This window comes from Egretta garzetta, unplaced genomic scaffold (assembly GCF_000687185.1).
Source record: "Egretta garzetta isolate BGI_Z169 unplaced genomic scaffold, ASM68718v1 scaffold151, whole genome shotgun sequence".
Classification (NCBI taxonomy): Eukaryota; Metazoa; Chordata; class Aves; order Pelecaniformes; family Ardeidae; genus Egretta; species Egretta garzetta.
In genome coordinates this window covers 3766930-3788515 of record NW_009258615.1, presented here as the reverse complement: position 1 = coordinate 3788515, position 21586 = coordinate 3766930, and the positions used below count along the sequence as shown (strand labels likewise).

The following is a 21586-nucleotide window of genomic DNA, read 5'->3' as shown; positions in this document are numbered from 1 at the left end:
ATAGACAAAGGAAAAAGAAAAAGGTAGGGGGAACAGTCATCCTGTTTTCATCCATCTCACCTGCATAATTCGCTGTGATAAATCAGTTGAAGCTGAGAGGTCAAAAGTAGAGTTTGTGATAAAACTAGGAGCAGAATCATTGGATTTGGCTTCTCAGTTGCAGAAGGCAGAGAAACAATAAATACAGAAAGATACAGCAGGTAAAAGGTAATAGTTAAATATAGTAAAAATGTGTTTCTGAATAAAGGTGAAAAAGAGAAATGTTTTCACAGCAAAACATTTGATGAAAAAAATCCTCAAAATGTAAACAAATTCATGGGAAAAGTTTGATTTTTCTCTCATTGAGATAAATTCTTATGGTAAAAAAAAAAGCAACAAATGTGTGTATTGTGGGGAAAAAAAAGTTGGTAATGTTTTTGGCTGTTCATGTTTTAATAAAAAAATCTCTTTTCTAAGACCAAAAAAACCAACATGATTTTTAATTTTTTTTTTTTTTTACCTTTATCACAGCTGTCCCCCGTGTATCCGCTGCTGCATTCGCAATATGGTTTCCCAAGTCCTGAAAGCCTGCATTTGCCATGTTTACACCTGATGGATTGGCAGGGGTTAAACAGCATTTCCTCTTCATCACAGAGGACTCCCCCATGTCCCTGCAGGCATTTACAACTGTATGAAAACGCATTGATCGGCAAGCAGGTACCATGCACACATCTACAGGGGAAACAAGCCCAAGAGAATAAAAATAAATTATTCATCAAAGTTCAGGCTAAGCAACATTAACTACAAATACTTTGGACTGTACTCAGAAGAAATTGCTTTTGTTTGTAATGGACTTTTTCAGTGAGATGCAGTGAAGTGGTTTATAATTGGTATGCAGGTTTACACAAACCAAGCTGCAGTGCAGAACTCTGTCTCACCAGAAAACAGCCACTGTAGATGTGTTATGGAAGACTTTCACAGGCCACAGTTATTAAAACCAACATTTCCTGGCTACCTAAGTTTTCAGCATGCTTTTGAGAAGAACACAGCAAAATCGAGCCCAAATATAATCCACTAGAATTAAGTAGAGAAAAAGGATACTCACCTGAAATTCTGGTTCTTGTATAATTTAAAAAAACCCCATATTGTCACTCATGAAGTACAGGGCTCCCAGCACAAAACCAGATCAGACACTTCCTAACTGAAAACGTTCTGACCCATAAATGGCAGTTTCAAAGCTGAACACGTGCTCTCCCATCACATACATTAGTCTGCATTGCCACCTGCTAGCAGCGTGGTCGTTTAATGTATGAGGCAGCTCTTCACCAAAAGCCACCAGCACTCACCTAGTACGCATGCAGACACTCACACCAGATGAGACTGCACATTATCAAGTCTCACCCAAGTGATTAAACTAGCCACGCTCTGGGTTGAGCTTTGGTAAAAATTTGTGGCAGGCTCAAATCTTGTGGTTAAACAAAAAAAGCTGTGGTTAACTGCTGCATCTGATGTACAGTATGGGAACACAGATCTGGTCTTACTTCTCTGGAGAGAGAGGTAGTGTTTCCCAAAGGAGGATGTTTAATTACCTGTTCCTAGGTGTTAGCTGAAAATTAGGAGAATTCATCTTCTGAAAACATCAGCAATGACTTGGAATAAAATCACTGCCCTTTGTTTATTTGGTGGCACAGGGTCAATAACTTTCTTCCTAGAAGTAGTTATTTTCTTTAACTGTTGTCTTGCTACACAAGTTTCCTACCTACATACTGTGACCACAGTGAAGATTTCTCTGTAGGGAGGGATGCAAACCTGACGTTCAAGGTCACAGTCACCCTCCCTAATGTTTCTCCTCTGTAATGTTTTTCCTTTCTGTATTGCAAGATCCTTGAGCCCACAACCTCTTAGTAGGTTGTGTCAGCCACTTAAATAAATAAATAAATAAATGAATAAATGAATAAATAAATTAAAACCTTAGATAAAAAAAAATCCCATTCAATCTAAAATAAAATCCTTTATTAAAATTTGAAGATGGCAAAAAAATCATACAAAATTGCATTTTATAGTAAAAGAAGAGTTCTGTTAAGAACAACATCTCATTTTGAAGTTTTGTAGATAACAATATGTATTTCTGGAAACTTTTTGCTTTGCACTCTACTCCTTCAGGACAGTAAGAAATTTGGCAAAATTAAAAAAAATGCACAACACTAACTTTGACACGCTTGCATTAACTATTTTAAAACTGTTTCAGTTTACAAATATCAGCAAGTTCCACTCGTCAGCGAAAGCTGCATTACAATTCTCCACCTGTACCCTTAATTCTGTGCAAGTGCCTTAGGCATGATGTACCTTGGTGGAAAAAGAGTATGGGAAGTCATTCTCATCACTGGATATTTAAATGGAAGGCACAACACATAGCCTACATTCACTTATCCAGTTTTATCCAGGATTAAAAACTGCAAATATAAAACTTAATTAATAGCTTAAGCACCTCCAACTTCCCTATTATGCAAGAGTCTGTACTTTTGAAGCAACTATGTTCCCTAAAAAATTCCAAATTGTTACTGTGGTTGAAGTCTGATATTCCAAGATTGTTAGATTAACCAACTCAAAATTGAAGGCTTAGACTGTACCACAAGGCAGATAGATTTTGTTTAGTTTTCATTATGTTTAGCATTTGATCTGTTCACCACTTGCAAAACAACCAGTTTTAGGACATCTGATGTATGAAGTGACTCAGGTGACACTGACATCACCTCATATTCTATACAGGTGGTTTTAGATATCAAAGCAATCTGCGTCAGGATCTTTGGTAAAGATCTGCTTGACTTAGAAGATGATTAAATCTTAGCTAATGCCAACTCTTATACTTTTGCTTCCACCTGTTCTTTGAAGCCCTAATTTTCATCTTCAGACTGTACTGAAAGGAACATCAAGCTAAGTGCAAACTCTTGGGCACAGTTTCATCTTATCTAATTTTAGGTACCTATGTCAGGCACCCAAGTTAGATGTATAATTACCATAAGCTCCCCACATTGGAGAGAAATGAGCTTATCCAGAGGGTGATTAGACCACTTGAGGTCTAATTTACTCTTTAGAAATGTGTTTATTCCTTTTAGAAATGTGTTTATTCCTTTTAGAAATGTGTTTATTCCTTTTAGAAATGTGTTTATTCCTTTACTGACTAGAGAACAAGCTTTGGTCACTGTATTCCTAACTCAAGCACCTAGATTTAGGTAAAATAAACCTAAACCTTAAGCCTTTTCATGGTGTGCAGGGATCTCTAAAAGGTCCCCTACATTTTCAAAACAGAGACAGTGACAAGTCTGTTTCTCAGAGAAAGTAGAATGCTATACTGTATTAGATGGACAAAATGCATCTATCCAATAGACAGGATTTAGAGATGAATCAAGAAATACAGAATAAATTCCCCAGGAACTAAAGAAAAACAGAACTCTCCTTCACTCCAAATAAACAATTTTGGTTTGGCTTTCTTTCCGAAAAGCTCACAGCACTGTGTACAGCTGAAACAAAATCAATACTTTCAAGAGCTAACAAAATACTAATGTTGTGCTCAGTCTGTCCTTGATACTGCCTGTATTTGATACTTGCCAAGCTTTGTAATTTACTGTAAAAAGCACTCTGTTTGGGCGTTGATGTGTATAGTTATAAGAACCTATACAGAATCCAATTTTTCAAGGACTCTTCAGAGAAATTCTTTGGGTTTTCTTATAGAATTTGATGGTTACAGTTCCACATTATTTTTGACTCCTAAAGTATAAAATGGATGTGATGGACATCGCATTTGTATTTTTTAACCTGCTGTGACTTCCTTTATCTCTTAAGTTACTGTGAAAGAGGGCAAGGTAAGAAAAAGACCCATAACAATGAAGTGCTATAATGATATTACTCAAAACCTCACTTCTGTGGCTTTGGGAAGAGTTCAAAACTTAGGAGTACTGAAAGAGTCCATAACCAATGTAAACAATGCTAATGGCATTGAAAAGCATGCTAACTGGTGTGTAAAGCTTAAAGGTTCAGATCCTCCACACGCGCTATGTGAAAAAATCACTTAAAAGTCACTTTATATGGGAGTTGGAAATCATCTTAGAATCTCTTAGCAAATTCAGGTCACTGGTCCTCAAAAGTTATATAGGCCGGAGCTCAGAAAAAGGAGCAGCCAAAAGTTTGCCAAACTGTAGTAAAAACAGCGGTAATGGCAAACAGAATGACATCTTGTTGCCCAGGACCAATAAAACCATGAAGAACTTTGAACTTCTGAAGTTTCTGATCTTCTTGTGCTGGGAGACCATGAGCCAAAAAACCTGAATCTGTCTCTATAGTAAATGTAAAAGATGAATATGCACAGATATCAATACTCTCATATATACATATATACTTATCTTTTGCTGTCTCTCTACACATATTATATACATGACCCTCTCTATAAGCATATATAAAATGCCCAACCTAAAATGTTCCAGTCAAATCAGCAAAAAGATTTAGAACACACGGACTTAAACAGAAGTTTACCAGAAAGGTAGAAATCTGTTTTCCTGCTAAAGCCTGGGGTACTGTGAAAATATAAAAATATTAGATATGGCTATTCTATCAAGTTTTTTAAACACATTAGATAATAATAATAGCAATAATAATTTATAATTCTATACAATTATAAATAAGCAAACATATTTTTTTTCCATTTGCAACTTCTTTAGGTAATTTTTGTACCAAATGTCATACCAGCATTTGTATCAGTGTATCTTGTTACAGAAGTAGCCCATACAGAAATACCCAAGAGCATATCCCAGGCTTTAGGCAGAACTTCAGTAAGATGTGTATATCTGCTCCCCTAAACAGGGGACATTTCCTCATTAAGTTTATGGAAAGAATATATTATAACCTGGATGCTGTTTTCACTTTTACGTGCCCAGGATATTTTGTTTCTTGCTGAAAAAAGTGTGAACTTCTATGAAAAAAATATACATAACAGGAGACTTATAGGCATATTATACTACTGTTCTGTCTTGAGGAAGGACATACTTATTTCCAAGACACGGGTCATTAGTTTGTTGATCACAGAGGGGTCCAGTCCATCCTCCTTCACACTCACAGGAAAAGCCTGACTGGCTGGTAGCATGGCATGTTCCATGCACACAAACTTTCTTATGACAAGGCTCGCAACCTGGCAGAATTCCCACTTGCAGTGGCACGTTTCTGAAGTCCTGGAGCTCGCTGTTGATATACAGATTACGGATGCAACCATGGAAGCTGGTGCCATTCTGTCCTGGAGATTGGCGTAAAGCTGCTATGTTATTTTTCACAGGCATGCCTAGGAAATTAGTAATAGCAAATAGTCAACGGTAATCTTTGGTACAATTTTCTATACCATTTTCCCTATTTTTTAAACATTTCTAAAGAAATATTTCTTCCTAATTAATTATTATTAGATATTCAGCCTACAACCATGAGCAATGATCTAGTATTTGGAAATTGTCCAGGTTGTCAAGCATGCACATAAGCCAACTCCAGACCTGTAAGTCCCTAGGACCAACTAAAGATATATATATATAGGCCTTCATACAGGATGCTCACAACTGTGAAAAGGTTCAGATGCATGCCTGCTTTTGATCTAGTGCAATTAAGACCAGGATAGTACATAGTTTCTGAATCTTGGAAAACCAAAAGTTGTTGAAATTTAGCAGTTGATACATGTTTTTTTGTAAGCTGCTAAGATACCTAAATCTAGAAGAATTTAGTAGCATCAGCTTATCAATTTGGAGGTGGCATACACATTTAAATGTGAAATTTTGCTAGTGAAAACTCTTGGAAAGAAAAGCTCAACAGGAGGAGGTTCCATTACTTTCAGAAATATTTTTGTTCAGCATGTCTTAAAAACAGATTAATAACAAAGCCATTCAGTTTGCCATTACAGTTTTAAACAAAGATAGTCAATGATAACATCAAAGTACTTGTGCGTAGGTATTTCTAGGTAGTGCAAATGCCCCTGATGTTGACTATTTTCAGAATAATTCCTCCACTGTAGTCCATAATTGTTACAGGTGTAATGGGAGCAGGAGGTATATGTGATGCAGTTATCCTGTCGTGAGCAGTTACGGAACATTACTATTAAACATTGTTTCCTTGTAAAAATGAAGTTTCTTCTATTCCTACTCTCTGCATTTTTTTTCTTTTTTATTGCCCACATATTGGCCTATATTAGTTAGTCCTTAAAATATTGCATTCAAATAATTAATACATAAATGCCTAAACACCTCTTGAGACTAATAAGTAAAGGAAATCAAAGTGTACTGAGCATTAGAAAAGGATCTGTTTACCTGAAAATAAATATGCTTATTAGCTGCACAGGTTTATTCATAGGCAAAATTAACAATTTTCATTCTGGTATTTAGTAAGATAACAACCACAGAAAGAGGTAATGTTCTGCATAGTTGCTCCTTAGCCATGTAAACTGATATTTCTAATGGTTTTGTATAGTTATCTGAACAACTAAGAGTAATGCAGAAGTGCTACGCAACCTAATGAAGTAGACCCACCTTTCATTTAGAGGATATTGCAATTTCATTTGTGCTAAGCTTCAGTGATTACAGAAATGAACAATATTGCATCCATACTGCTGAAGACCCTAATATTTTTTGATCTTATCAGTTAAGTAAAATAGGCTTGGGACTATTAGAGGACTCAGACTGCAAACAGTCATTAGTTTCCATTTCCTCAAAACTATTTGCCATATTCTCAAAATCCAGGGACAAAGCAGAGTCATCAAGACCTCTTCACCCTGATGTCTCCTTTGAAAGCAACACTCTGCAAATGTTTGGGCATATGGTCTGAGGTATCTAATAGAACAGATGCACTGAATTTATGCATTATAAAAGTAAAAGCTGCATAAAATGAAGTATACCAATGCAATGCTAAACTAGGTGTTATACTTGTGTCAGGGAATTTAGATATGATTTCTGGGAACCTTATAAGCATGTATCACACCAGATAATAGGAGGTATATCACATGTGATTCAGAGAAATTTTTGTCTATGATTTCCAATATGGAAGACGTTTGGAAACACAATGCAAGCATCTACACAAGCTTCTAGCCTATACACTTTTTGCTCCTTCTAGCAAGTTACCAAGTGTTAGAAGGCCAAAGTGTGTGCAAAAGCTGCTCATATTCTTTAGCAATATTTCTTAGATAATTTTCAGATAAAGGTTCTTTATCAGTTAGGAAAGAACTGCCATCGAAATGATGCAGACAAACATTTCAGCCCTATTTTCTGAAAAGAAAGAAAGTAGTTCCTGTCCCCCTTTAAGCTTTTGGTCACTGAACCTGACTACAGGTAAATCACCAAATTACTGCTCAAGGAGACAAATAGTAAGACCCCTATTAAATAACAGTCATACAATAACGGTGTCAAAATGAGTATGTCATTCAGAAGCTGTTGGAACAGGAACAGGCACAAATGAAAAGCAGATGATGCCCTACCTGTCTCAGAAATAGGGACTTCCATGAAATGAGGTGCCACTCTCAACTAGTAAAATATGCTCTAATTTCTGGGAGAAGAATATGAACTATCAGTGAAGTCTGTGACCCCTTTGAAGAGTTTTTGAGACGAAACAGATTGTCCCTTAAGACTTCTTACAAAAAGCCAGGGACTTTAAATACGATTTACTGAAATCTGTTATAGAAAGACTGAAAAATATGTAGCGTGTGTATTCTGACCACACAAGAGAGCCACAGAGTAGGGAAAAGGTAAAAAAATTTGGGGGGGGGGGGGGAAGAAGGGAGGGGAAAGAGAGAGAGAAAGAGAGAGCAAGAAAACCATACAAGGGCTTGCTGTCAAGTCTGAATTTCATCCTGCCAGCTGAGGTGATGCTTACCAGAAATGCCATTTTAACAGGAAGGTGATAAGAGTAAGTGTAAGCTACATGATGATATAGGTGTCAAACTAAGACTTTGGCAAAGATAAAAATACTGCATAAAATCCTAGTGAGAATTTGAGTTCTTAACTGATGGAAATGTGTGATCGAATTCTCTAAAAATTCTAGATACAGTTGGATCAGAAAAAAATGAATTAATCTAAAAAAGATGGGTAATATAAAAATACAAGAGTGAAAATTAACTGTCTCAAGAATTTTAAAGATCATAAATAGATAAACATAGATAAAGAACAGAAAAGTTTAGGAGCTGAATATCAACCTACTGTTTTTCATTTTATTTTGTAATAACGTGGTTTTCATTTTGGTTTGGACCAGCATTTTCTATGACAATGGAAATAATTGTCTGTGTGAATGTGAAGAATAGAAATAGAAGTAACACAGGGCCTCTCTATGCACTAGGATGAAAAAGACTCCTGCTCTTAGGAATCAAACTACTGAAGGAAATGATTACTTCTCCAAAAATTATTTCTTCTGATACTTCAAAATGATGATGCAGATTAATATGATTCTTGTAAATGAGACACAGATCTGCAAGGTGAAGAAGCAAGGAGGAGAACCACATGTCACAAATCAACAAGTAAGTGTTAGCACTGCACAGAATAAATATTTATAGTTGGCAGTCTAGACTCATGTCATTAAAAGGTGCCCATAACAGACAGGGGGATCATTCTGTACTAAGATCAGTTTTCAAGAAGTAAAATTGGCCTTAGCAGTCATTAAATAACAAACCCATGTTAACAATACAAGTAAGCAAGAACACAGTGTCTTATTAGAATGTAGGACCATCTCTCCTTCCAATAAATGTGGCATAGGACACTATGTAAACAACACTGGAGAAGTGATACACATGAAAAAATGCAGATGTGCTTCCAGAAGGCAATCTTCCTTTGAAAATTCATGATATGAAGCAATTTTAAAGGCAGCACATACATTTGATAATTTTAATTCTTTTTTATGCTGGTGTGGGGAGTGATGAGTAATGTTAAATTCTGTCTTGTACTTCTTCCCATCTTAGATGGAAGGAGGCAATGATAAAATCTGAAAATATTTGACAGAAAAGCTGAAGTGTTTCAAGGGAAGAATGGGGATTTTCAGAGACAAAAGTCAACTTAGCCCTCAATCACTTGTCACTGAGGCACTTGTTATACTGGTTTAACAGGAGAAATCGACTATTCTTGATCTGCATCAAAGCAGCTTCCTGTTTTTCTTTCCCATTAGAGATTAAGCAGCTACCCTGAGCTTTTCTGTATATTTAGAAAGAGGATAAATAGCACCTTTGCTACGGACAATAGACATCTCACAAATGTGCTACTGGTAGCATAATCTTTTGTAGGGAGGCAAGACGCTCAAGTCTGAAAACTTACTCTCAGACACAAATCAAAATAAGAAAGTAGGCATTCTTTTTACAGAAAGAACAGATCAGAAGGAGACTCCTTACGTGTCTCCTGTAAGAGTATAAGGTTAAACTAAGTAGAAGAGGAAAACTGGTAGAAGATGAGCAGTATTGAAAATCCATGCTGAATTGCTGATCACTAAGAACTTCGACTTCCTACCAAGACCAGTAAGAAGGCACAAAGTTGTGGCTGAAGTTTCTGACTCTTACTTAGGTTATGCAGGCCCATCAGAAATTCAATAGAAACTGCTGGTTAAAAAAATGGGCTTGAATCCATAGTTCTACAGAGTAACATGCAGCAAATGATCACAAGTGATTCAAACAGTTTAACTCCACAATCACCTACTACCAGTTTTACTGGAACAATCCTTTCTTCTCAAAACAAGAAAACCCAAACCCTGCCACATACTGTGAGGCAACTGTCCAGTTGGTTCCCTTCTTACCTAATGTCATAACTCCTATCAGCCTTAAGCAATAAGATGTCCAGACAGAAATTATACTTCATGGCTTTATACTTTGCTATCGTTTCCTGCAGTTACATGTACAGTGAAATAGAAATGTAAAATGATTGAAGGATCGAAACAGAATCCTACCATTCTACACTTTCTGAATAGGCATTACTGCATCTCCAGGTAGCTAAACAATGCTAAACACACTTCTTCGGTATAATAAAAAGCTACATAACAGTAGAAAATTACAGAATTTTACAGTGGACATCAAATACCTGTACTGATAAGAAAGCAACAGGTGCAGTTTGAGGACATACCATTTTTTAAAATTGAAACTATTGAGATTAACTGCTGAAGCTTTATCTTATGGTGTTACCTCAATGAGTCTCTTACTCTCTGTTTATTAACATGTTACCAGAGTAAATTAGCTATGATACTGTTAGTAAGAAGCAGTAAGATACTCTTACCTCCTACATACAGCGGGGAATCAAAATTCAGAGTGGATTGCTTGGACAAATTGGTAATTATCTTGGGGCTTCCTCCATCAATAGATAAAGACAGAATCTGATCCATAGCTAGCAGCTCCACAATGTGGAAATTGCCATCATTAATAGTTTCCACACTGCAAAATAAACATTAATATTAGCAGTTGATGGTCTGGTTAGAATAGGTTTTGATCTTCTTTCCCTTTAATAGTTAATACAGCTTCATAACAGAACTTCTCCAGGAATGCAGTCTTCAAAAAGCTAGATTTTAAGCAAGGACATGCATGTAAGCTTAAGAGCTAATACAATATAATACCCCATCAATAACACTATTAATAATACATATTGTAAATTAATTGCACCTTTTAATTCAAAATTATTGCTGTCCTCATCAAGTAATGAACTGTGTAAATATAGATGATATTCTAAACATCAGTTGAAATACATTTACTAGGCAGGAAGCTGAACACAAAAAAAAGGTTTGGAGTTCTAAAAAAAATGATCCGAGGGCTGGAGCACCTCTCCTATGAGGACAGGCTGAGAGAGTTGGGGTTGTTCAGCCTGGAGAAGAAAAGGCCCTGGGGGAACCTTAGAGCAGCCTTTCAGTACCTGAAGGGAGCCTACAAGAAAGCTGGAGAGGCACTTTTACCAGGGCATGTAGCGACAGGACAAGAGGTAACTAAAAGAGGGGAGATTTAGATTAGATAGAATCTATAAAGTAAAAGAAGACAACGTAAATTCTTTAATATGAGTGGTGAAACACTGGACAGGTTGCCAGAGAAGTAGATTCCCCATCATTTCAAATGTTCAAGGTCAGGTTGGATGGGGCTTTGTGTAACCTAATCTAGTGGAAGGTGTCCCTGCCCATGCGAGGGGGGTGGAACTAGATGATCATTAAAGGTCCCTTCCAACCTAAACCACTCTATGATTCTAATGTTATCAAGAAAATAATTGCGTGTGTGTACATGCATGTGTATCCTACATGTTGCGTAGTGTTGGGTTTACCCATTTTGCAAGTCTGGAGGCCTGACTTGACTCCAGCGATTCATAAACCTACTGTTTCATGGAATATGGACCTGCATCTTACCTTAGTCCTGCCAGACAAAATCACATCATTGGTCCAGACAGCTCCACTGATGCAATGAAGTAATTTGTTATCTTTATTAGGCATGGTTCTTGCTGTGTGTTCACCTTCTTGCTAGTACACGGAATACTGTATTCTTTTTTTTTTCCTTGCCTGTATGTACCATTTCCTTGTGCTTACTAGGAGAATGCGCAAAGGGTGTCACACAGAAAAGGCTTGTTTCAAGCACGGTGCTTATGCTGTGTAAGGACAAGCCTACACATGTTACTAAGTACAAGAAATGGCTGCCTGTGCTTACCAGCCTCAATGTCTGCACAGCAAATGTTTAAGTGCAGGGTAACTGCTCTGCACTTGAACACAGTTTGAGTACATCAGAGAAGGAAGAATATTATTACTTAATGCTGGGGCTGAATATATCATTGTACTTACATTACTTCTAGCCCATTTTCCACTAGAGAATTAAGCTGAGTGTATGGCTGCATGGAAGTTAAGACAATGGTCCAGAGACCAGACATTACAACCATTCCCATGAGACCCTTTATTTGCTTCAGGGCACCATCCAGTAAGTGAGCTTAAGCCTTTGAAAAAAGTGATCTGAATTAACCAGTTGTATGATAGCCTGAGATAGACTGAATATAGTCATATAGTCAGTAAGCTCTTCTCATTAGCAAAGCAGCATAGCTGAAAGGGATTACCTTCCTAAATCTCAAGGCAAAAATCAAGCAAATTACCTTATAACATCCTTAGAATGTTTTAATTAACCTACAGATCAGAAGCACTCACGTGGTCCTTTACAGCTGTGACACATTAAATAGCTTCTTAGCTATTTATTACCAACTTGTGCTGGTTTTGGCTGGGATAGTTAGTTTTCCTCATAGTAGCTAGTACGGGGCTATGTTTTGGATTTGTGCTGGAAACAGCGTTGATAGCACAGGGATGTGCCAGTTACTGCTGAGCAGGGGTTACAGAGACTCAAGGCCTTTGCTGCTCCTCACCCCACCCCATCAATGAGGAGGCTGGGGGGGCACAAGAAGCTGGGACGGGGCACAGCTGGGACAGCTGACCCCAACTGACCAAGGGGATATCCCACACCATATGACATTGTGCTCAGCATATAAAGCTGGGGGAAGAAGGAAGAGGGGGGATGTTGGGAGTGATGGTGTTTGTCTTCCCAAGTCACTGTTACATGTGATGGAGCCCTGCTGTGATCTCCGTGGGCCCCCGCCCCCCTGCCAATGGGAAGTAGTGAATGAATTCCTTGGTTTGCTTTGCTTCAGTGTGTGGCTTTTGCTTTGCCCATTAAGCTGTCTTTATCTCAGCCCACAAATTTTCTCACTTTTACTCTTCCTATTCTCTCGCCCATCCCACCAGTGGCTGTGTGGGGCTGAGTTGCTGGCTGGGGTTAAACCATGACAGAATTCTAACTATGTGGATGGGCTCAACTCAATATGGATAAAAGACCTCCATGGTAGCATGCATGTTTTACATAAACTCAGCTCTATGTGAAAGTGCAAACACACAACAGAGCAGACACTGATGGAATAAAAACTTTTTCGGAGTGGGCAGAAGGGCTACTGCAAGGTTCCCTGGGGGGAAGGAAAAGGTCAGGGTTCATCATTCCTAAAGAGTAAGGTCTATTCAAAATATTAAGAGGTTTGTTTGCTGTGATCAAGTGATAAGACAAGTACCAGGATTAATTTATTTAACACATTTCAATGAATCTGGGAAAAACGTTGTGCTAAGAAATTAAAATGCATATGATCTCTGGAGCCTTCAGTACAAGAAGGACATGGAACTGTTGGAGTGGATCCAGAGGAGGGCCACAAAAATTATCTGAGGGCTGGAGCACCTCTCCTATGAGGACAGGCTGAGAGAGCTGGGCTTGTTCAGCCTGGAGAAGAGAGAAGGCTGTGGGGAGACCTGATTGCGGCCTTTCAGTACCTAAAGGGGGCCTATAGGAAAGATGGGGAAAATCTTTTCAGTACGAACAGCTGTGTCAGGACAAGGGGTAATGGTTTTAAACTAAACCAGGGTAGGTTTAGGCTGGATATAAGGAAGAAATTCTTTACAATGAGGGTAGTGAAACACTGGAACAGGTTGCCCAGAGAGGTGGTGGAGGCCCCATCCCTGGAAACATTCAAGGCCAGGTTGGACGGGGCTCTGAGCAATCTGATCTAGTTAGCAGTGTCCCTGCTCACTGCAGGGGGGTTGGACTAGATGACCTCTAGGGGTCCCTTCCAACCCAAAGCATTCTATGATTCTGTGATGACTTCTTGACTTAAGTAAGCAAGAAACTCTAATATAATGTACTTGTTCCAGGGAAACTTGTGTTATTTTACAACTTGCTAACCTTTCACACAATAGTTATTTAAAAGGATGAGAGCAATACAGAAGATGCCTTTTTATAGCAAGAGGTCATTCCAGGGATCTATAAAACATGTGTAAAGGGAACATATCTCTGTTAAGAGTGATTATTAAAAGCTTCTAGTTTAAACTGTTTTACTGGTAAAAATTTACTGCAGAAAGAGGAGCCTTCCTAGGTAAGGGTGGTTTAAATTAAAGGGGAATAAACACAAGGCATATCCGTGCAATATTTCCTGCCAATGCACTTACATTACTCCTAGCCCATTTCCCATTGGAGAAATGAGAGCTGAATGCATAGATCCTAATGAAAAGCTGTAAGAAAAACTGATTTAAAGCTTCTGGAACTCTGTAGAAGAATAATGATTTGGGAAGAAATATTCCCATATTTCCCAATAAATATATGATGAAAACTAGTTTACAGAATGAAAAGGGGTTGGGTTTTTTTGTGTAAAAACATTTAACATTTAAAAATAGACGTCCAGACAGAACAAAATCCAAGTGGATCAACTTTTACCAAATAACCATCTCCAATGAATTAATTTTCTTTATTGCTGTTGGCACTGGCATCATCTCATTACTCAGATTGACTGATGAGTGCTTGTGGGATGATGGCTCTTTCTGCAGTCAGTTCCCATCAGTAAATCAGTTCTCATTCACTCTACACAGCTAAACTGCTGTTATTTTTGATTCTCCATATTTATCATGATTCAATCATCTGTTTGTAACTTTGTTTTGTTGCTACTGCAGGCACCTCTGTAGCTTCCGTTTGACTCCTTTTCAACATACCATTTCTTGACTGCCATTTATATTATAAAACTTCTATTTGAACTCTCTACTGACTTTTTTTTTTATTTTGGCCTCTGTTTCAGGCATCTCATAATTGTTCAGTGGACTACAACTTGTCGTATTCTTTTTCCTATACTATCCATGAGTCTTCACTTCCTTAATGAAGTCTTCTGATAAACTTCTCAGTTTTTAAATTTCCTTTCTGTCCTCCTCACTGTTAGCAACTTCTCATCTTAGTTTGCAAACTATTTACCCTGTTACCAAATCGTTCTTAAACCTCATTGTTCTTGAACATTGTAAGTTAAAATGCTCTTTTGTTTTATTCATATCTCTCTAATAAAACATAATACATTAACTTGTTTTCTTTTATAATTCATCACTTATTTGTACTGGGTCTGGATGGATGAAGTTAACATTCTTCATAATAGCTGACATGGTGCTGTGTTTTAGATTTGTAACCAAAACAATGCTGATAACGCACTATTTTAGCTATTGCTGAATGTTTACACAGTGTCAAGGCCTTCTCTGTTTCTCACTCTGCTGCCCCGGTGAATAGATTAAGGGTGCGTATGAGGTTAGGAGGGGACACAACCAGGCAGATGACCCAAACTAACCAAAGAGATATTCCATACCATATAATGTCATGCTCAGCAGTAAAATGGAGGAGGGGAGGGAGTTAGGTAGGTTAGCCATCTTCTGCTTGGGAACTGGCTAATCATTGGTCTACCCATCGGAGACAGTGAGTGATTGCAATTGCAGCACTTGTTTTGTTTTTTTTCTTTCTTTCTTCCCCTACTTTTCCTCTGGTTATTAAACTATTTTCATCTCAACCCATGATTTTTTTGACTTTTACTCTTTTCTCTTCCCCTGTTCCACTGAGGGTAGAAGGGGAGGTGAGTGAGCAGCTGTGTGGCGCTCAGCTGCCTACCAGGGTTAACCCATGACACTATTTCACAATATTATTTGAACTATTTATAATTTGGGTAAACTTCAACTGTTTTTCTAAAATTTTCTTTACTGACTTGTGCCTGAAACTGATTTTTTTTTTTTTCTAAACAGACCAGATAGTTTCCCAAACTGAAAGTGACACACTCCCATCTCTTATGCTTCTATTAAGCCAGCTGTCATGAGATTTGGGAGTGGGCAGGCACCATGTCTATCCATTTGTCATCCTTCTGAAAATCCACTGAGGGAAGGTGTTAAAATCATGAAAACATGGAAGTCTGCAGAAATGGGAGGGCTAGAACCCCAAATTCTTTGTCCATGCTTGCTGTATTTCAACACACAAATGAGAAGCACCTTCCCTCCAGCTGTACTTTTGGACTGCAGTAGTACTTGCTGGATCTGGGCCTGCCAACCCAGTCAAAGAGAAGGTATTGCCTTAGCTAGATCAAGGTTACGTGGACAGAGGAAAAAACTGTAGTTCTCATTCAGAAGAAGCAAAAATAGGGCCTACAGAGAAAAAGGAGAAAGAGGTAGGACTGGGCAAGGATCCGAATAATGGATGGTAGTAGACTGTAAGGAAAATAGGACTGGAAATTGAATCAGGGAGGAGACAGAGAAGGATGAAATAGAGAAACGGAAAAGTGAATCAGTAGGTTACTGTAGATTAGGTCTGTGAGCAGTTTTTGAGCAAAGATAATCGGATCTAGCTGGCTTAGAAAAAAATGAAGGGAGGAAAGGGGGGAAAGAAACTAAAGGGAGAGACTGAAAGGACAGGAAACATGACAGGACACAGCTTTAATAGGGAACAAAGGTACAGGAAAACAACATGCAATGAATGGGTGAAAAGAAGGTAAAGAGCTGAAAAAGGGCAGAAAATGTCACAAAGATCTTAGGAAGATAAAGAAGTAAGAACTGGAAACAGGGATGGCTGGAAACAAGAGTTAGAAAAATAGGAGTAGGTTGGAAAGGATGAAGGGATTAGAGTATAATGTGTAAAAGATCCTGTGCTGCAAATTACTCCTTTCTAGAACCTGAAACAGAAATTAAATAATATGTAATTTGTACAGTGATGGAAACATATATACAAATGTGGAAATGTATACATGGCTTCCAACATATGCAGCTCCCTCAAGGGCAAAAGACTTCATTACAGTTGATCTCAGTACCATTACATGACAATTTTCAAAAATCTCCTAGACACTCACCATCATGCTTATTTGAAATGAAAAGGAGGTTGTTGATGATGATAATAATAATAATAGTAATAATAGTAGTAGTAATAATGATAAAGTGTGTATCTGCTTCACTGAACAACCATGTCACCCTGTAACACTTCACTACATTTCTCATCCCTTTCTTCACTGTGCCTGCATTCTCCACTTGTCACATAATTCAAAACAGCTGATGAACTATGTAGGGGAGATGCTTCTAAGTGTTCTGTTACACTACCCTAATTGGGACTGTTTGTTAATTGATTACTTTGTTATTAATCCTTTCTATATTTATGGCTTTTAATTTTACCTGTGTGAGTATTGTTTTCCATTTTTTTTCCAGAAATCTAAAATGGACAAGTGTGAATTACCAGTATCTATTACATTCCAGTAGTACTGGAGAAAGCATTAAATTAATGAGAAGAAAATATATGTTTTGAATGGGAAGAAGTATTCTCGACAGATTAAATAAATGGGAGTGAGAATAATTTGAAATTAAATATGACCCCGATTCCTATTGCTTCCTATTCTCAGACAGCTGTACCTGTCAAAATAAAAATCAACAAAATAATTAAGCTCCTGACAGAACAATCTAAACTTCTTTTTTAGCACTATCCCAGATGGAAAAATAATCTTATTTAGAATTGTAATCATTGAGAAAAGTGAATGTTTCATGCAGTTTTAAATTTGTGCTAAATACTTCAGTCTCCTGTAAAGTCAAATCCTATTTTTAATATATGAGAATTTATACAATTAAAGTACATATACTATTTCCACATGTTAAGCCATTTCACGGAATTGTGAAAAAACCTTACGAAATACATACTGCATCAGAAAATAAAAGCAAGCTTAAGAAGCTTATTGTAAAAAGCTATGTTTTTACTAAACAACTTTATGTTGTATTTTATAGGAATGTTTTTTTGTCTGTGGAATGCTTTTAGTAATCTACTAAAACCACAGTTCCCTTCTGTTACTACCTAACAAAGTTTAGCATTGTTTCCCTGCTATATAAACTTAAGCTTTTGATTTTATATTGCTGTTTGAGTGCAATCATTTCTAAAAATCATTTATTTTCAATGACATGTCCCCAATGGAATGCAGAACAATGTCAGCTGCTATGAACTCCAGCAAGTAAATATACACTAGATTTAATTCTACAACACAAAAGATGTAAATACAGCAAAAAAGATTCAAGGGAAACTCATTTAACACTTCCCCTTTTACTTCTGAATGTATTTGTAGCAGCAATGTAGCAACAATAGGGCAATCAAGGCTAAGAAGTGATGCCTGTTGTCTTTTGGTCATGCTTGCAATGTCTGTCTGCAAATCCTTGAGAAATTACATAAACACGCCTCCCCCCCCCCGGAAATTCAGGTGGTAATTTGTCAGAGAAACAGAAAAACTTGACTTTAAAAAACCCTGAAAAATAGTGCTCCAGAGGCAGATGTGGATTCTGTCTCTTAATGACTTTAGAAGTAAAAACCATTTCTTTTTCAAGGATAGTGCCTTTTTTCAGAATCAAGTTTTTAGCCTTCTCTTCACTTGCCAGGGAAAAGTCCCACATTATATGATGGCCTAACACAGAAGAGAAGAGAAACTTCCATCTCATTTCTGCTTATGCAGTATAGTTCTGCACTTTACCCTGCATACTAGGAAATTATTTGGCAGTAAGTTCATGGAAAAAACGCCACTTCCACACGTGAGCTTTACACAAATGTATAAATATTCTGCTGAAAGCTAACTCTTACTCAGTTTTAATGGATCAAATATATATTAACTTTCTGACATATCTGCCATAGAGTTATTTTCCAAGGCAAATCATGTCTTCTGGCAATAGGTTTTAAATGTCTGTCAACACATTCATTTGCATATATTTACTTCAACCATCTATTAAGAAATGTGACTATGGTATAAGGAATTAATACATGTTTTGTTTCAGTTAGAAATTTGCTTCATCTGGGTTCACCTGTAAATAGCAGAGGCTGGATAAGATCCTGTGTCATAACTGACCCTCACTCTACCCCGGTACAGCTCCACCGCTATATGATCTTTATCGCCTTTGTAGAGCAGGATCCCACTGTCTTCATCTGTGGCAATCTAGTTAAAAGAAAGAAAGACTTAGAAAGAACTAAAAATAAATAGTAAATCAAAATGCTGTGTTAAGTGAATCTCTGTATTTACTACCATAGTCTATTACTTCACCACAAAATTCTTCCTTCAAGGGACAACCTGACAAAATTATTTCTCTTCCTATCGATAAGCCCATCTACTTCAGTATGAATATAGAGTCATTCCAGTGACTCTTCTAGATTTTTAGCTCAAGCTATGAAAAGCTCTGTAAGTGAGCCGGTAACAACTTGGGCTTATTTTCCACAACATGAAAAGTCATTTACACTCTTTTCCAGATCAGAATGTGCCACACAAGCAATCTTACCTGCAGAGTGATATTGGTTTGGGGACGTATCTTAGCTGAAGGGATTTGTAGATAGGATTCTTTGTTGACAAAGTTTATACTGATCAGCTTTTCACATTTCTCACCCTGGTAGCCTGATAAACACTGACAGATTGGTTCACTCTCTTTTATGATACACTGGGCTCCATTTTGACACTCATAATTATCACAAGGGCTGGTGCGAGGTAGAACCATTGGTGGTGAAAACTCACAAAACAAGCCACTAAATACAAACAGAAAAAAATTAGTATTTCCGAAAAAAAAGCAACTTAGACAAAAGATACACATTTGTACTGTCTTCAAATCTTTCTCACCTGTATCCCTCTGGGCAAATACATGTATATCCATTAACTGCATCAGTACACTGCGCTCCATTTTTACATTTGTTGTCCTGGCAGTCATCAAAATCAATATCACAATGCTCACCTACATACCCAGGTGTGCAATCACATCTGTGAAACAGGAAAGCAAGTGGCTTTTAACTGTACAGCGTGCTTATGACAAAGTTAAGGAACTACTGAATTGTTTAAAACTCAAGAAAAAAAATGCATTACTGTTACTTTCTGTGTAAAGACTATGTAGCTTAATCATGTTATATGGGGGATCTACATACGTAATGAATACAGGTTTGCTAGTTATACATGTTAGTCATCTGCCATTATATTGAAGAATTGTGGTTTAAATCTAGAGAGCCCTCATGAATCATTTTGACAATTGTTCTTGGAATTTATGAGTAATGCAGAATGTTACAGGATGTTGTAAGTGGCTGCGAACACTAAAAATAAGCAATATACTTAGTTGCTGAAACCAAGACAAATAATCCAATCGAAGGCTTGTATTACAGTGACGGATATTTTCTGTGACAACTGAACAGCTATGAATGGACCAATGCTCCATTTATACAGTTTATGCATAAATTTCTCCCCCTGAAGTTCCACCAGCCTCATTTACTATTAATAGCTCCATGGTTAGTGAACTAACAGAAGTCTCAAAACACATCCTTTGCCCTCCCTGAGCCCCCACCAAACAAGAAACAGCATATCCTCAAGACAGCATGTAATGTTGCATTTTGGTTTGGTTTTTTTTTTTTTTTCTTTTTTTCTTTTCTTTCCTACACGCAACTCCTGTTGTTAATGCTAGTGGCATTTCTTCAAGGAATTCTCATACATTAGACTGAGTGAATGCCCAGAACTCTGTGAAAGATGAATGGAAAGGATTACAGATCCACCTGATTTTATTTTTTTTACATTAAGATGCATGTAACTGTTTTCATTAGATCTTGTGATTCCCTTCTTGGTTTAGGATCTAAAATTTGCTCTGACGTGCCAAGAGTGATTTTAAATAGCTATGTAACTTTAAATTAAATACTTCAATCAAATGTCTCAATTTTTATTCAACATGTATGAATAAGGAAAGTGAAAAAAGAATACAGAACACACTATTAAAAAGCTGACTGAGATACATGCCTGAAGTTACTGCTTGTGCTGTTTTCTGATGTAAAATCTCAGGAAGTAACATGGAAGATTCATCATAGAATCACAGAATGGTTTGGGTTGGAAGGGACCTTAAAGATCACCCAGTTCCAACCCCCCTGCCATGGGCAGGGACACCTTCCACCAGGCCAGGTTCCTTAAAGCCCCATCCAACCTGGCCTTGAACACTTCCAGGCATGGGGCATCCACAGCTTCTAGGGGCAACCTGCTCCAGTCCCTCACCACCCTCATAGTGGCAGTAAAGTATAAGATGCCAAACTAGGTTTACTCAAGTGGCATGAAGAAAATAAACGTAACACACAACAATTTAAATCCAACAAGTTTTCTATTTTCCAGTTGAAAACTATAAACTTCATGTCATGTTCATTTGAATATTTAATGTATTTGACTATTTTATCCATATTTTAAATAAAATATAGTTTCATAAGCAGTAGCAACAATAATAAATAATCTGATTTTAGCACAAGAGCATACTGTGCATAAAACAGGTGCTTATGACAACAATTGAAAGCTGCAGGTTTCCTGTATTTATTAACCTAAAGCCTATTAAAACCACTTTAAATAGTACATACTAATTAATTATGATAAGGATATGGTGTAATTAAAGATTAGTTTTCCTGGGGCTGGATGACTGTAGTTTGTACCTTCCAGTGTGCCTTCCCAATCATCTCTTTCATAATTACTTCTCAGAAAGCAGTATAATTATTCCACTTCAATTAAATGCAATTATTTTCCCACTGTCCAAGCTACTAAAAGGGGTTTGTATAGACTGTCACATAGACTAACTGCTGTACTCTGTGTTCCTATTTAAAATCTGACTGGAATTAGACCTGTTAAGGATCCATAAAAGTTAGTATATTTAAGATAATAATGTAGTTGTATGTGAAAATAACAGCCTGTTTTGCTGTAATGCTTGATACTAACTGAAATTAGTATTTTGAGAATAGAATTTGCTTCCACTAAAACAAAAGGAAAAGAAGTTAAGCAGGATAAAA

At 37.2% G+C, this 21586-nt stretch overlaps 1 protein-coding gene across 1 annotated transcript in view; it reads right to left on the bottom strand.

Annotated features, from left to right (window-relative positions):
• The window catches only part of SLIT2 (slit guidance ligand 2), a 256837-nt gene that overhangs the window by 784 nt on the left and 234467 nt on the right, over window positions 1-21586 (bottom strand). The window contains exons 32-37 of the mRNA XM_035903458.1: window positions 19413-19550; window positions 19081-19321; window positions 18613-18743; window positions 10239-10393; window positions 5020-5308; window positions 500-711 (exon numbers count right to left, since the gene is read on the bottom strand). Of these exons, the coding sequence (XP_035759351.1) occupies window positions 500-711; window positions 5020-5308; window positions 10239-10393; window positions 18613-18743; window positions 19081-19321; window positions 19413-19550 (1166 nt within the window). The remainder of the gene's footprint in view (window positions 1-499; window positions 712-5019; window positions 5309-10238; window positions 10394-18612; window positions 18744-19080; window positions 19322-19412; window positions 19551-21586) is intronic.